The following is a 15,713-nucleotide window of genomic DNA, read 5'->3' on the forward strand; positions in this document are numbered from 1 at the left end:
TGGGGGGGTTAGTAGATCATGGATAAAAACCTACCTAGCACAGAGGTCTGCAATGAGACGGCAGAATCAAATAAAACAGTCACTTCTTCCACCACTGTGGCTGATGAAAGAGAAAGGGGATGGCAGTCCCATATGGTCACTGCAGCCCCCCGCCCCCCGCAAGAGGCTTTTTGTCTATGTCTATGTTCCAATACATAGCAGTAACTTTTTAAGAGACATAGAGGATGGCTGCTGGAAGGGAAGATGCAGATCTGATTCTATACATCACTTGGGCTCATGGTTCATAGAATCAAACCCACTGGAGGGCATCTTATCTCCCCACAAACCTAAGAGTGGTACATTCTATTGGCATGAGGTACATTCCACAAGCAGAGTAGCTTCTTGAGTTGGCAGGATACACTTTAGACTGCAGCACCACACTGCCCTTTGCTTAGTGGAGGGGTATATAGCTGGTGTTTTATGAACATTTTCCTTCACCCCACCCCATAAACATGATTACCAAATATACCATATAGCAACATTTACCCAAACATTAACATTTTACTCCATGACATAGTGTGAAGTTCATGCTGCTGTTTGCTAAAGAATGAATGGTTATTTATTCTTTAGCAAGATAGTGCAGTAAATCAGCTGAAGAAAAGACAATGCTAACAACGTATCTGATGATGGACGGCTGGCCCGGCTCAGCCCCAGACGTCCTGGAACATGCATCTGCAGCCGTGACTGATTGGTTGAAACAGAGTCGACTGAAACTGAACCCAACAAAGACGGAGGTCCTGTACTTGAGCCACGGAGGACTGGATTTGGGGCTCCGGCTCCCGACCCTCGATGGGTCACAGTTTGTGCCAGTTCCAAGGGTTAAGAGCCTGGGGGTGATCCTAGATGCCTCCCTGAAAATGGAGGCACAGGTCACAGCAGTTGTCAGGTCTTCTTTTTTCCACCTGCGGCAGACCAGGCAACTTGTCCCTTACCTGTCTACCTGTGACTTAACTACAGTGATCCAGGCAACGGTCATCTCTAGGTTAGATTACTGTAACTCGCTCTACGCGGGCCTACCCTTGTGCCTGACCCAAAGATTACAGCTGGTGCAAAATGCAGCGGCGCACATCATCATGAAAGCACCAAATAGGGCGCATATTACACCAATATTGCACGAGCTGCATTGGTTGCCAGTGGAGTATCGGATCAGGTTCAAGGTCTTGGTATTGACCTATAAGGCCCTGTGCGGACTGGGGTCAGCGTACCTCAGGGACAGTCCCTCCCCGTATATTCCCCAGAGGACCCTCCGATCAGGAGAAAAGAAATTGTTATCAGTCCCTGGCTCCAAGGAGGCCCGCCTGGCCTCGACCAGAGCCAGAGCTTTCTCAGTCCTGGCTCCTACCTGGTGGAACACTCTGTCTACCGAGACCAGGGCCTGGCAGGATCTACTATCTTTCCGCCGGGCCTGTAAGACAGAGTTGTTCTGCCAGGCTTATGGCTGAGGCTGGGCCTCCGCTGGCTGGAGGATACAACATCTACTCCCCTCCCTATGAGAGCTGCCCACCACTGTCTTAAGCTGCTGCTATGTTCAACTGCACTGTTGCACTTTTTTAATTAACGGTATTGCCGCCATCAAGAAAAAGAGTGCTGCTGTTTTTTTTAATTTTTGTACAATGCTTTTAAATGTTTTATATGAAATGTTTTAAATGTTTTAATGCTATTATCCACCCTGAGCCTGCTTGCGGGAAGGGCGGAATATAAATATGATAAAATAAATATAAAATAAATAAACACTGCTATCAAGTTTTAAAAGGGACAAAAAAGAATACTAGGCATATTACAATTCTTGTATTGTGGGGCTAGGGTGGGATATGGTAACTTCTTCATTCATTGCTACATCAGAAAATGTGATATTACACTAATTGTATGTTTTTCAATCAAGAGCAAAAAGGAGCTTCCACATAAGCCTCCCTGAAATAACGGCAGATGAGGTAGAAGCAAAGGATGGGGCCTATATAAGAGAGTGGTTGGTAGAAACAAGCTTTTTAAGATGCGATCAAAGAATTTAGGAACAGTTTTGAGACACACGTTCAATATTTATGACCAGTTCTAAATTATATAAGAATTTAAAAAATAATAACTTTATTGACTAACCTTTGTAGTAAAACAAACAATAATCAGCAAGCACAAACCACCGTCTTTTCCATAACCTCATTCCAGAGCTATCCTGAAAATACAAACAACAGGTTTTAGTTTGAATTCTTAAAGCAATGGAGGAAGCAATATAATTATATACTAAATACATTTTTGAGGACAGAAGGCACGCTTGAGGACAGAAGTAGGATTATAGCGGCCAGCTCCACCCCAAATGCAAAATGTTGCTGAAGAACATACATACATGTAAATATCTCTTAACATCATTTAAGAACACCTTAACATCATTTAAGAACATCATTTGGAACACCTTTTTTCCAAAAAACATACATCACAAAGCCACTCAATTATACAACAAATTCCTTTCAGAAATAATAGTTTTGAACAGTCACAGAAAATTAAAGTTAATAACAATTGTGAAATGAAGCATGTTAGAAGAAAAAATTGCTACATAAATGAGCACTGCACAAGTTGTAGACCTTAGTACATTGGACATAAGTTCAGGGGACCGTGGATACCCATATTAATATACCCGTATTAATATGTGTCTTTTGGGGAGATTTAGGTTCAAGACCGTTTTGCTAGGTACACAGCAGCAAGAATACTGATTAAGGCGGGGCTCATCTTTCAAAATTACAGAATAATGCTGACGTGTACTAGCTAGTGACCTTTTTTTGTTCTGAGCACTAAGGCTAATTTTCCTACTTACCCAAGTTGTACACTTCCCAAGTTTGTCATGCCCACAATGAAATTGTTTTAAATAATGTATAGAAGAGATATAAATCTGCATTATAAAAAGTTAAGTAATGTGTTTAGTTATATTTACAGATAGCCCAGTGTTCCTTTCCTTGCTGTCTTCTACAAAAGTGTTTATTCATTGCAGGTGAATAATGTGTAAATAAGAATTTACCACTGTTCTTCTGGATGTGTTCACAGACAGGGATATTATATCTTTTTGCTTTAAAATACTGCATCCCAACAGTCTTTATCTCCTTGCCAAGTTGTATATTGAGGTATATTCACAAAAGAAGAATTATAATAGCATTACAAACTGTTATGGGAGGGTTGTTATCAGTGACACTATCACTAATTAACCCCATGGAAATACAGTGGATTATAAAAATACACAATTGCTTAATACAATCCTTCAACATATCCAAAGGGGCAGCCATGTTTGTCTATTGCAGAAAAATAATACAGAAGCCAGTACCACTTCAAAGACTAACAAAGTTTGTTCCAGAATAAGTTATAGAAGAACTCACTTCACCAGATGCGTAAGGTCTGGAAAAGATTTTCTGATGATTAAAATTTTCTGATGAAGGAAGCTCTGATTTATGAAAGCTTTTGCTAGAATAAACCTTGTTCGTCTTTTAAAAAGTGCCAGTGGACTTCTGTTTAAATGTTTTGAAGAGATTTAAAATATTGTTAATAATATAAACATATTCCTCATTCAAATTTTTCTTGAATGTGTACCTCTGTAAACACAAATAAAAATTGAAAACTAAAAGGTATAAAGGATCAATTCTGAGATGCCCTGATCACACCAGCGTTTTTAAATGTTATGCAAAAACACATGATTATTACTAAAGAGTTCTGGATAACTATTTGAGCTACATTAAAAGAGATAATTACACACTCACCTGCTTATGAAGCCAACCTCTCACCACAACAGGTATGTTAGGGTTCCTCCTTATAGCATGATCCCTTTTCCCAAAACTATGAATTTTATTCCCAGATTTTACCACCTTGAGGGGAGAAGCATTATATTGAGTTAAGAAGAATGTTATTTATCATTTTTGCCATAAAGGGTTTTTTGATATTATGTTGCATATTTTATTCACATGCCAATGAAGCAGGCAAAGGATTTTTCCAAGTCAGAAAACCATGGATGGTGCTATAGCAAGAATGCAGTTTTAGCATTTACTGTCGTGCTTTTAAAAAAAAAAAAAAAAACCGAACATGCCATTCCCTCTCTATCTTTAATTCATTCCCTGAAGTAACTTCTTTCAAAAATCCTTACTGTAGGAAGATAACAATGCCCCCAAATGGAGATATATCCTGGAACTAATCTAGAATATTAAATCAAAATTATAAAATCCTAGTAAATGGTAATCAAAAAGTTAGACAATACAAGACCTGAGAAAGTTAATCAGTATTCCTGCTCCATCCTTCTCCACAAGAGAGAAACTATCTTAGAAAATATCTTAGTTTGTCTACTGTGAAACCAATGTAATAAGGATGCCAGAGCTTTTTCAGACCTTAACCATCAAGGCCATTTGCTTTCAGTGGGTTTTTTACAAGGGTTTGATTTGTCTTGGCTGGTGGGTATTCAATAGATTTTTGCTTTCTTCGGAGCAGCTTATATATGAGACCAGACTTGATTTATCTTGTATAGCCCCTGTCTCCTGCATCCTGTTACTTGAAACCAAATCATCTTTGTCTGTGTTCCCCTTTCGCACAATTAAAATGTATCCAGACACTTTTGCTTCCACATCCTACCACCTCAGAGACAGAAATCTCAGTTTATGGACTGGGTATCAAATTTACTAGGAATGAATAAAACCTTACATACTCTTTAACTATAACAGCTTCATCTTTCTGTGCAGATAAAAATGCAGACTTCCTTGGGGTCCAATATTTCTCTAAAGTGGCTTTTCATCATCTTCAAATTGTAACATTTTAACAACTATTCAAAAGCAGAGGTTTCCCACAATGTCATACAGTGTTCCTCCACATCTTTAGTTAAGAGTAAAAAGCTGTAGAAGCCTCTTAAAGCACAATAAAAATAAAACTAGCCATAAGCTGTACTCCCAAATCTGAGGGCAAGAAACTAAAGAAAAAGCAAGATATTAGAATCTTTACAACACATTCTCAAGCTTTGGAAAACAGGAAACTATGATTTTGTACTTATACCAGCAGGAATATAACCACTTGAATAGCACTGGTTAGAAATTGACAAAATGGCACTCTGCCTTTTCCCCAACAGTTATTTTATTTATTCCCTATCATTCTCCCCAATGAGGACCCAAAGCAGTTTATATCTTAATCTCTTCTCCATTTTTTTCTCACAGCAACCCTGGGAGGTGTCAGGCTGAGAATGTGTGACTACTAGCCAAAGTCACCCAGCAAGCTTCCATGGCAGAGTGAGGATTCAAACCTGGGTTTGCCAGAAGATAGTCCCACAATCTTGCTGGTATACCACACTGGCTTTCAACTAGATCTAACCACACAAATAATTTGACTGGGAGACGCCACAGAGACATATACACCTTTCTAATAACACTTCAAGCAAAAAAGGAGGTATAGCACAACATTTTATTTAAATTCTAAAATCTCTCAGTGTAGTTCTTATCTTGAGTTAATTCATATTGCAAGGTTATGCAAAACTGAATAAAAGTTACAGAAGACCTTGCATAAAAGCCCCCAGCTTAAATTGAGGCTCCCTGAGCAATCTTTCCTTTTTGTTCAAGATCGCTTACACATAGATTTGTCTGCTACAACTTGGATGCTACTGGAAGGTAGATTTTTCCCAGCTTCCCCACTGCTATCTCCCCACCACTGAAGGATATATTTTAAATCAAATATTGAGATATTATTATATCATTATACCACTATAACCATCTGTATACCTTTAATAAGTCAAGTTTTGCCTCCTCTTCCCAGCTTGGGGCTTTGATGTAACGTGAATCTGGTGTCACATGATTCCCTATAACTGGGATGGGTTGGGCTGTGCATAGCTGTGCTCTGGCAAGAATTCTTTTATTTTAGTTTTTTTTTAAATTAGGTTTATTGGCTTTTAATTAGTTATTTTTTCTTACTGTTTGGCTTTATTGTTTGAGCTTACTCTTTGTAGTTTTAGCTTGGGAACAATTAGTTTCAGTAGGCTGCTTGATTATTATTCTTTCCATAGACATTCAAGGCTGGTTTAGTATAATAAACACTTCTCAGTCTTTCTTTTTTTTTACTTCCCCGGTTTGGTTTTCTTTTGTTCTGTCTTTTGGTAGTGTTCTTTTGGGGTTTTTTGCCTTATCAGACTGATTGGAATTGGGGAGTCACTGGAGTAATAATGAGCCTTTGTTGCTGGTGGTCTATTTTCTCCTTACAAAATGGGATATGAGTTGATGAGTTTGTAACTCAGCTTTAATATAATTTTAACTCAGCTTAATATAATTTTAAATTATACTATTTTAAACTTTTTACTTAATTTTCTACATTAATAATATTAAAGGATTTTACATCAATAAATTGTCAGGATGTCTCTTGTCATACTCTGCAAGGTCCTATGTATTGCTTATACTCTGCAAGGCCTGTGTACTGTTTGATTCTGTTTGACTCTGATGTTAGAAGGTGGAGCTGTTCTCTGCCTAGAAGCCTGCTATTATCTTTGCTGTTGCCCTTTCGCCTGGGAGCTGGGCCTCATGGCCTTGAAGTGTCTAACACATCATCTGTGCTTTGTCCTGCTGCTCATCTATTGAACTTAGCTAGCTGTTCCCTGAAGGGAGTGGGGACTCTGGGGATTAGGCTGGGCTTAGAATCCTATATATGTTATGTGCTTGTAGTGAAATGCCATTTCTGGCAAGGAATGTAATAGGGAATGATACTAGTAGCTTATCAATAAAATTGCTTTAACTCATGCAGTTCCTCGAGTTCATGCAGTTCCTGGAGTCATGCAGTGAAGTCATTGAGAGTTACTTAGAAGAACCTTACATAAATAAGGTCCAATGTTAGGTTAATATTATTCCGGTTAACAGTACTAATGTTAAAACTACTTTATATATAATGAATATATTTTATGCATTTTTACCTTTGTGGATGACATCATTTCCAGAAGTGATGTTGTCATACTGCCTGCAGGAGTGTTGTCATGCTTCATTTGGGGCTGATTTTGGCCTCAGGCTGATTCTCAAAGAACTGGCCCCGCACAGAGCACAGGAGTGCTCCCATCGTCAGCCTGATGATGTCACTTCCAGAAGTGATGTCATCACACAAGCACTGGGAGCTGGGCATGCTGAAGGCACAAGGTAAATGCCAGGTCCCCCCCCCCCCCTACTGGGAGGATATAGGGACCTGGCAACCCTAGTTATTATCTTCCTTTATTAACATAGGGAAGAAAAGAGTGCTGTCCTTTGAAGGATGTATGCCTGCTAGCAAACAGTAAAACAGGTCAAGATGTGTAGCCATATTAGTCTGTCTGTAGCAGCAGAAAAGAGCAAGAGTCCAAAGCACCTATAAGACTAACACAATTTGTGGTAGGATAGGAGCTTTCTTGAGTCACAGCTCAGTGTAAAACAAGTGAGTCTCTATCCAACAACAATCTAGCCCCACAGAGTTAATGATCCTTCAGTGTGTTCCCAACAGGATTCTTTAACTGAGTGGGAAGCTTTGGATGAGATTTTGAAAAGGAATGCCAAAAGAACTCCAAATAAGAGATTTGAGGATTTAGCTATGCTAGCATCTCAAATTCTTCTCATCTCAGAAACCTTTCAAAAATATTTGAGAAGATTAATTTACTCATAGAACAGTTATTAAATTCTTTATCTAATTCAAATGGGTAGGGATGCCACGCTTCTGAGGTTAAAAGGTCTGCCAAACAAGTCTCTCCAATTTTATAAAAGATGTCTGATGCAAATAGGCTGAAGGAGGAGAATGCCGAAAAAGATGGGGAAAGGGGTGGGGTTTAAAAGAAGAATAAATGTTCTCCACACCCTTGTCTTCCAATCTTGACTCTGTAACATAACAAAATTGTTTTGAATATTTTTCCATATGAAGGTCATATAATTAATTTAATTTTCCAAAATGAAATCTGGTAAAGCCACAGCGTTAGATCTGGTGCCTCCAGAGTTATTTAAAGTGAATGCTGATTGGTGGGCCAATATATTGGCTCCTATTTTTACACAGATTAATGAGACAGGCATTATTCCTACCTCTTGGTAACATGCAATAATAGTTCTTATTTATAAAAAGGTGATAGATAACTATAAGTCTGTTATCAGTGGTGGGCAATTATATGCTTTTTAACCCCCTTTTGAGGCACATATAATTTTCCTGTTATATCTACCTTAACAGCTGCTAACAGTAACCTAGCAGATATGCTAGCAGTTATGTCACTATGTTGTCATGCTGATACAGTGCCCCGTCTCCACCCCCATCTCCAGGTAAGGGATAGAAGAGCACAAGCACAGACTTGAATGACTACTAGTAGCTCTACTCTAATATTTGCTACTGCTAGCCAAACACTTATGGTACCTATAACCCTGCAAAATCAGATGCCGATGGAGCAGCCTCTGCAGAAATTGCAGAGTTCCAATGCTACTTCCTATAAGAGACAGTTAACTATGAACTCAGCAGGTACACTTTGTCCCCCAATATATGTATCCCAACATGTGGGAACTTGCAAGGGGGGGAGGGGGAGCTGAACTATTAAAGTACCATGTGGAGCCACTTGCTTGTTGTTACTGCAGAACATTAATTATTATCATCCTTGTATCCCTTTTGGCTCATCGCAAGCAGACTTCCAACAGAATAGAGGCCAGGAAGGACTCAAATCACAGTGCAGTGCCAGCCTGCTGAGCCTACAAAAACAGCTGCTACAGTGACCAATGTGCAGCTAGCTGCTCTGTTGTGTAATTGCCAACTCTCTAATTTGAACATGGCTACTGCATCAGTGCAAGCTGCCTAACAGACAGCTGTTTGACCAGCATGGAGATCCCCTCTCATGGGCATGGAGTGAGAGAGACAAATCTACCTCAGATCCTGCAGTCAGGATAGCTTAAAAGGGCACAAAACCTTGCTGGAAAAGAGACTTCTTGGGCCACTAGAGGAATAGTCAATAACATGCTAAGTTATACACCAACACACTCAACATAGGAAAAGAAGGCCAAGGATCTGCAACTTCAAAACTTAGCCCTTTCAGAAGATGGATATAAAATCATGTACTGAAGCAAAAACAACAACACTACCGTGCTTAGGATAAATATTGCATTCAGTTTCATTCCTTTATCCTGTCTGCAGGCATGAAAAACAAGTACAAAAACATCAAGTGAAACCCACCCTGCAACAGCTTATCTTTTTTTTTTTTTAAAGTAATTTTGACTGTTCCAGTGAAAAAAAATACCGGAATTCACAAAAGCAATTTATTTAAACTTGTAGCTGCTGAACTGATTTTCAGTTGGCAATTGTTTTTACTGTTTAAGAATATAACGTTCTTGGCTGTCAGTTGTCAAGAAGTTAAATATAAATATGGCATTTCATATATTGCTTAATAATGAATGTATGTGCACAGACTTAATATTATATAAAAATAATCTTTCAGCAGCATTCTGTTTTCTTACTCATATATGTTTGCGGAACGGACCTTTGGACACTTACCATGAAGGGTCCTTCTCCTCTGAGGAAAGGAGGACATCTTGGGTGATTCCCACCATCCAATCAGGGAGGCAGGAACTAACTCTTCCTGTCTAGCCTGTGGGACCACCCTCTCTTCAGTTCAGGTGACTCCACAAAGCAGTAACATTGAATTTATCATTCAGCAACTGTCAATACTGAGAGAAAAAACACCTGTTGCATTAACATGTACTGTAAATAAAGCATAACCCGGAGGAGGTATAAGAATGAGGCAGCAGGGTAGAGAAGGACGGAGACCCGGGGAGGGCAAGATGTCCTCCTTTCCTCAGAGGAGAAGGACCCTTCACGGTAAGTGTCCAAAGGTCCGTACTCCCTCTGAGGCAGAGAACATCTTGGGTGCTCCCAAAGCAGTTTCCAGTTTCTGGGTGGGATGTGGTCTTCGTCCACGATCATGCACTGCAGTACTTTTCTACTACAGTCAGTGTCCGCTGAATCATATAGATTTGATTTGTAGCATCTTAATAAGGTCAAGACTGACAACCTTGCAGCCTTGCAGCCTTCTTCTATGGAAGTGTTCCTGTGTAATGCTGCACTAGTAGTAGGATCCCTCAAAGAGTGAGCTAGTATTCCACAAGGAACCTCTACGAAGAGAGTTTTTAGGAGTTTCGATAGTGTATGTTTTGCTATTGGCACCTACCACTGCTGAAGACATTTTCTTCCCCAAATTGAGGGGAGATATATTTAAGAACAGTAAGACTGACTTTCTAATTTGCACTATTCAGAGCAGATAGGCCTTGAGCCTCCTTCTGACATCTAGGTTGTGTCAGAGCCTCTCCCTAGTCTATTTAGGGTACAGGTAGAAATATGGAAATCTTACCTCTTGCAAACTATGCAGTTTAGAATACGCTTTTGGAAGACAGTACGAGGCATCACCTTACCATTGGGAAAGATACAGAGTTCAGGTCTGACTAAATCTTCTGGCAGATACGAACATAATAAGGAAGTTAGTCTTCATTCTCAGCCTTCTCAGGGGAATATCCTTGACCGGTTCAAATGGATGTTTGGTCAGGGCTGTGTAAAACGTCTACTGAGTGAGGGCTTCCCACTCAGAGTTGTAAGTTCTGAGCATAAACTGAGCATAAACTCAGAGTTGTAAATTCTGAGCATAAACTGTTTTCTGAATGCTAGGAGAGTGTTGGCCATCTCTCAGGAATATCCCCATCTTAGGAAGGTGTTCCTTTCTATTTCCACACTGTTAAACAGAGTAAGTCTAAATGAAAAGGCCAAATCAGTCCCTGCTGTAACCTGACCGGCGAGGTCAGTAGGATGAAGGGTGGAAATATCACCATCTGTTGGAGGGTGGAAAGGCATGGTCTGTTACTGGTAAGGGTAGTAATACATAGAGGAGGCCTAAAGGCCACTGCAATGTCAGGTCATCTGCTTGTGGGTAGAAAAAATCTTGTCATGTACCACAGTAGTTGATGACTGTGTTGGGACACACACAGGTCCATGAAGTGTTGTGAAGTGCAATGTTAGGAGATGTTTCTTAAGGGACTATTCCCCTGTTGTCCCCTCAGCCAGTCTGCCTGGGCATTGGATATGCCTTTGATGTGTACAGTTCTGATTGAAGCTAGGTGACCATCCTCCCAGGCAAGTATCCTTGCTACCACATTGTGTCACCTCGAGGTCTTGAATCCCCCCTGCTTGTTTATATATGTTTTGTCTGCAACCTTCTCCATACCGATCTGGAACAGGGCCAGACAAATTGTTCACCTTTCTAAGTCATTGATAGGAAGACATGCCTAACCTGATTCTTACACCTGTAAATGTGTTGTTCTTGAGGGGTCATGAATCTTTTGCTTTGCATTGGGTTGACGACCTTGGCTTAGATAGGTTTTGATCTGAAGTGGTATCTGAATGGGAAGATCTGTCCTCTCCATGATCTGTTGTTAATGAGATCTAAGAAAGGTCTGAAGTAGTCTTGCCTATAGACGAAGGTATTGCATTGTAGGTGGCCACTAGCAAACCCATCAGTTTCAGTAGTGTTGTGAGAAGTGATTTTGCACTCTGATGACAGTCTCAATCAGGAGTTTGGTCTTCATGACCTTTTCTTTGGTGAGGGATAGAAAAAACCCTTTTGGTGACTGTGATCTAACCCAGGTGTTCAGGCTTGTAGGAACTGAATGGTGAATTGAGTGTTCTGGTGAGATTTTCTCTTGAACCAATCAGGAGATGATCTGGGTACAAGTGAACATGAAAAACAGGTTTTACTTACCATAACTGTTGTTCATCTAGGTCTTCCGCGCAGGCACACATGGGACTGTGCACGCGCAGGCCTGCTGATACCGGAGATTTTTATAGCTCTAAACCACTAGGGGGCGCTCTCGCCTCTAAATGCACATGCGCAGCCGTTTTCCCGCCGAAACGGCTCCTAAGAGGCGGAACGCCCCTCACATACCCTCAGTTCCTCTTTCGCCGCCCCTACAAGGTAAGTCGCAAGAGAGTAAGCGGGGAAGGAGGGAGAGCATGTGTGCCTGCACGGAAGACCTAGATGAACAACAGTTATGGTAAGTAAAACCTGTTTTTCATCTACGGTCTTCCTGTGCAGTCCCACATGGGAAGATTACAAAGCTTAATACCTGGGTGGAGGTGACGCCAACGCATCACTAAAAGATAGAATGTAGAACTGCTGTGCCCACCGCTTCTCCTTTCTATCTAGGATGTCCAGCACGTAATGCCTCACAAAGGTATCCGCGGAGGCCCACGTCGCCGCTCTGCAGATGTCATGAAGAGGAACACCTCTGAGGAGAGCCGCTGACGACGCCTGGGACCTGGTAAAATGGGCATGCACCTCCAAAGGACAAGGCAAGTTAGCAGCAGTGTAACAAGTTAGTATAGTCTGGAGCACCCATCTTGAGATAGTCTGAGGCGTGGCCCTTTTGCCCTTATTCTGTCCCACAAAACAGAGGAATAGATTAGAATCAAGTCTAAAAAGTTTCACCCTATCTAAATAGAACAGAATGGCCCTGCGGACATCTAAGGAATGGAGAGCTTTCTCTGCTTCTGAGGTCGGGACCGGAAAGAAAACTAGCAGCACCAGCTCCTGAGACAGGTGAAAACAAGACACCACTTTAGGTAAGAATTCAACCTTGGTTCGAAGAACAACCTTTTCGGGGTGCAGCTTCAGATAAGGGGGCTCGCAAGATAATGCTGCTAACTCCCCCACCCTCCTAGCCGAAGTGGCCGCAACCAGAAAGGCCACCTTCATAGACAAAAAACGTAACGGACAGGAGGCCAACGGCTCAAACGGCTTGGACATTAAATGAGTCAGAACCAGGGGTAAAGACCATTGTGGAACCAGAGCCCGAATTGGGGGAACAAATTATTCAACCCTCATAAAAATAATTTAGCAGAATAGTGGGAGAATACAGATTTCCTGTCAATCGGAGGATGAAAGGCAGAAATAGCTGCTAGATAAACCTTCACTGAAGTATTGGTCAATCCCATCTGTTTCACCTCCCACAAAAATTCCAATATATCAGAAAGGGAGGACAGACGACTTCCGGTTCGGGATTCATGGAGGTCTGAAGCAGCTCCACTTGCGGAGTTGACCGGACTGCCGTTTTTAAGCGGCCGGCGGGGGAAATATAGCCCGCGGCCGACTGCTCTCAGGCGGAGAGCAGGCAAAGAACGCTCAAGACCCTAGGGTGTGTTTGATCTCGGACGGGGGGGGGGCTCTACGCAACGGGTCCCCTCCCGATCCTTGAGGTCCCACCCTGCGACAGGTCGGCTACAATCTCTGCGGCAGTTCTGGGGCCAACCTGGTTGGCATAAGACCTACATACCCAAGCCTCGATTTGGGGAAGAAGTGGAGAGGAGAAATTAAAATCGAAACAGCGACTACAACCCAAGAAAAGTGAATGAGAAGGTAAAGATCACTATCTTCTGATACGGGACAGATTGTTAAAAGTAAAGAAGAATAAAAGTAGATTTTGAAACTGCAACAGGCTAATAACAAGGAGGGGAAGACTCGGCAAGAGTTGTATTAGAAAAGAGACTAAGTTTAAAGAAGTTATTAAAGAAATTGGACTATTGTTTTGAATACTTGTGGTTATGGAGCTGTGAGAAAAAGATACCATCGCGAGACCTACTGTGGGAAGTCGGGAGACAGGAAGTACGTAATAACAATAGAGTTGCTGGAGAGAAGCGGACCTTGCCGGAGGGCAGGAAGAAGGGAATCGCCATCTTTGAAAGGGGAAGGGTCGCGGCTTCAGCGGAAGAGGAAGCAAGCCATTTTGGATTACAAAAATCATAGAGGAACCATAGAGAAAAGACGCCCGACATTTTGGACTCTTTAAAAATTAGTTTTTGCAAGAAGACCGGGATATTTGACTAAAAAAGACATTAAATTTTACGCCACGGAGTTAAGGAAGAGAGCGGACTCGTGGGAGCGAGCTAAAGCAAGCCCACGATGTCGAAAAAGGAGTGGCAATCGGCAATAGAAAACCTGGATAAAAAACTTTTAGAAGTGATTAAAGAACTTAAAGACACGAAATTGGAGCTGATTAAAGAGGTTAAACAGACAGTAAAATCGGAGCTGTCAGAAGTGAAGAAAGGTATGGAAACAATACAAAATGAATTACAAGGAACGCAGCAGAGAGTTAAAGCAGTAGAAGGTGCGATGGAGAATTTAGCAGACACGCAACAAACAGAGATGAGACTGATGAGGGGAAGAATGGCGGTTGCGGAAAGTAAGCACATGGAGAAGCAGCTGAGGTTTCGCGGCTTGCCGGAAGTGGAAGGAAAGACAGCGCAAGAACAGATGACTGAGGTGTTAGCTGAATACCTGGGGAAGGAGGAGGAGGAAGTTGTGGCTATCCTAGACGTGGTATATCGTGTAAACTCGAGAATTGCAACCCAGAGGAAATTACCAAGAGACGTGATTGTGCAGTTTACGACTCGAAATATGAAAGAGAAGATTGTGACTAAACAGTTTCAAGATCCATTGGAGATTGATGGCAAGACGATTATTATAATGAAGGAACTACCCAGATCAGTGTTACTAGATCGGAAAAAATATAAAGTGCTAATTCAGATTTTGAAGGACATGAAAATCAGGTACAGATGGGAACTACCAGAAGGTGTGTCCTTCGAATTTGGAGGGGCCAAAAAGCGGATTAGATCTGAGCGGGAGATGGAGAGATTTTTAAGGGACTATGAAAAGGACTTACCAGCAATAAGACCATGAATATGGAGTGTAAAGTCCTATCTTGGAATGTAAATGGACTAAATTCACCGAACAAGAGAAAAAGTATTTTCCACTGGCTATTAAAACAAAAATGTGATATTGTGTGTTTACAAGAGACCCATATTCGAAAGCAGGATGTAAAATATCTAAAATTGGAAAAATAGGGCAATGAATTTGCAGCGGCCTCTAATAAGAAAAAAAGAGGAGTGGTGTTGTATATAAAAGAGGAGCTACAGCCAAAATTTGTAATGAAGGATGTGGAAGCTAGATTTATAGTAGTGGAATGTACGTGGAATTTAAAGAGAGTATTGGTCGTCGGACTTTATGCACCTAATGGGGCAAAAGAAAGCTTCTTTGAGGATTTGAGGAAGCAATTAGATGACCTTTCATACGACCAGATAATTCTTGCTGGAGACTTCAATGGAGTGACAAACTTGGAATTAGATAAAAAGACATCAACGGCACAAAAGAAAAGAGGACTATTACCAAAGCTCTTTTTTGACCTGATACAACAGGAGACTTTAGAAGATGTATGGAGAAGAGAAAATCCAAAAAGCAGACAATTTACTTTTTATTCTGCAAGGCATTCTACACTATCGAGAATTGATATGATCTGGGCCTCAAAGGACTTAGCGTTATGGACTAAGGAGGTAGAAATAATGCCGATGGTAGGCTCAGATCACAATCCAATCATGTGGAAATTAGGGAGAAGGAGAAAAAGGAAAGCATGGAGAATAAATGAGGACTTGTTACAGGAAGGAGAGAATATGGAGATGCTGAGAAGAGAGACAAAGTTCTTCATACAATACAACTTGAACAAAGAAGTACCAACTAATAAAGTTTGGGATACTTACAAGGCGGTAATAAGGGGCATACTAATGGACTTAAATGGTAGAGCCAGGAAAAAGAAAGAAGAGAAGAGACAAGAGATCGAGGAGAAAATAAAAGCCAAAGAAATACAGTTAAAAAAGAGACCAGGGAAAAAGAA

General features: G+C 41.1%; 1 protein-coding gene across 1 annotated transcript in view; it reads right to left on the reverse strand.

Moving 5' to 3' along the window:
* Window positions 1–15,713, reverse strand: part of PLEKHA7 (pleckstrin homology domain containing A7) — a 302,716-nt gene that overhangs the window by 113,709 nt on the left and 173,294 nt on the right. The window contains exons 6-7 of the mRNA XM_054970740.1: window positions 3,774–3,878; window positions 2,134–2,206 (exon numbers count right to left, since the gene is read on the reverse strand). Coding sequence (XP_054826715.1) covers window positions 2,134–2,206; window positions 3,774–3,878 — 178 coding nt within the window. The remainder of the gene's footprint in view (window positions 1–2,133; window positions 2,207–3,773; window positions 3,879–15,713) is intronic.

Source organism: Eublepharis macularius, chromosome 2, assembly GCF_028583425.1.
Source record: "Eublepharis macularius isolate TG4126 chromosome 2, MPM_Emac_v1.0, whole genome shotgun sequence".
Lineage (NCBI taxonomy): Eukaryota > Metazoa > Chordata > Lepidosauria > Squamata > Eublepharidae > Eublepharis > Eublepharis macularius.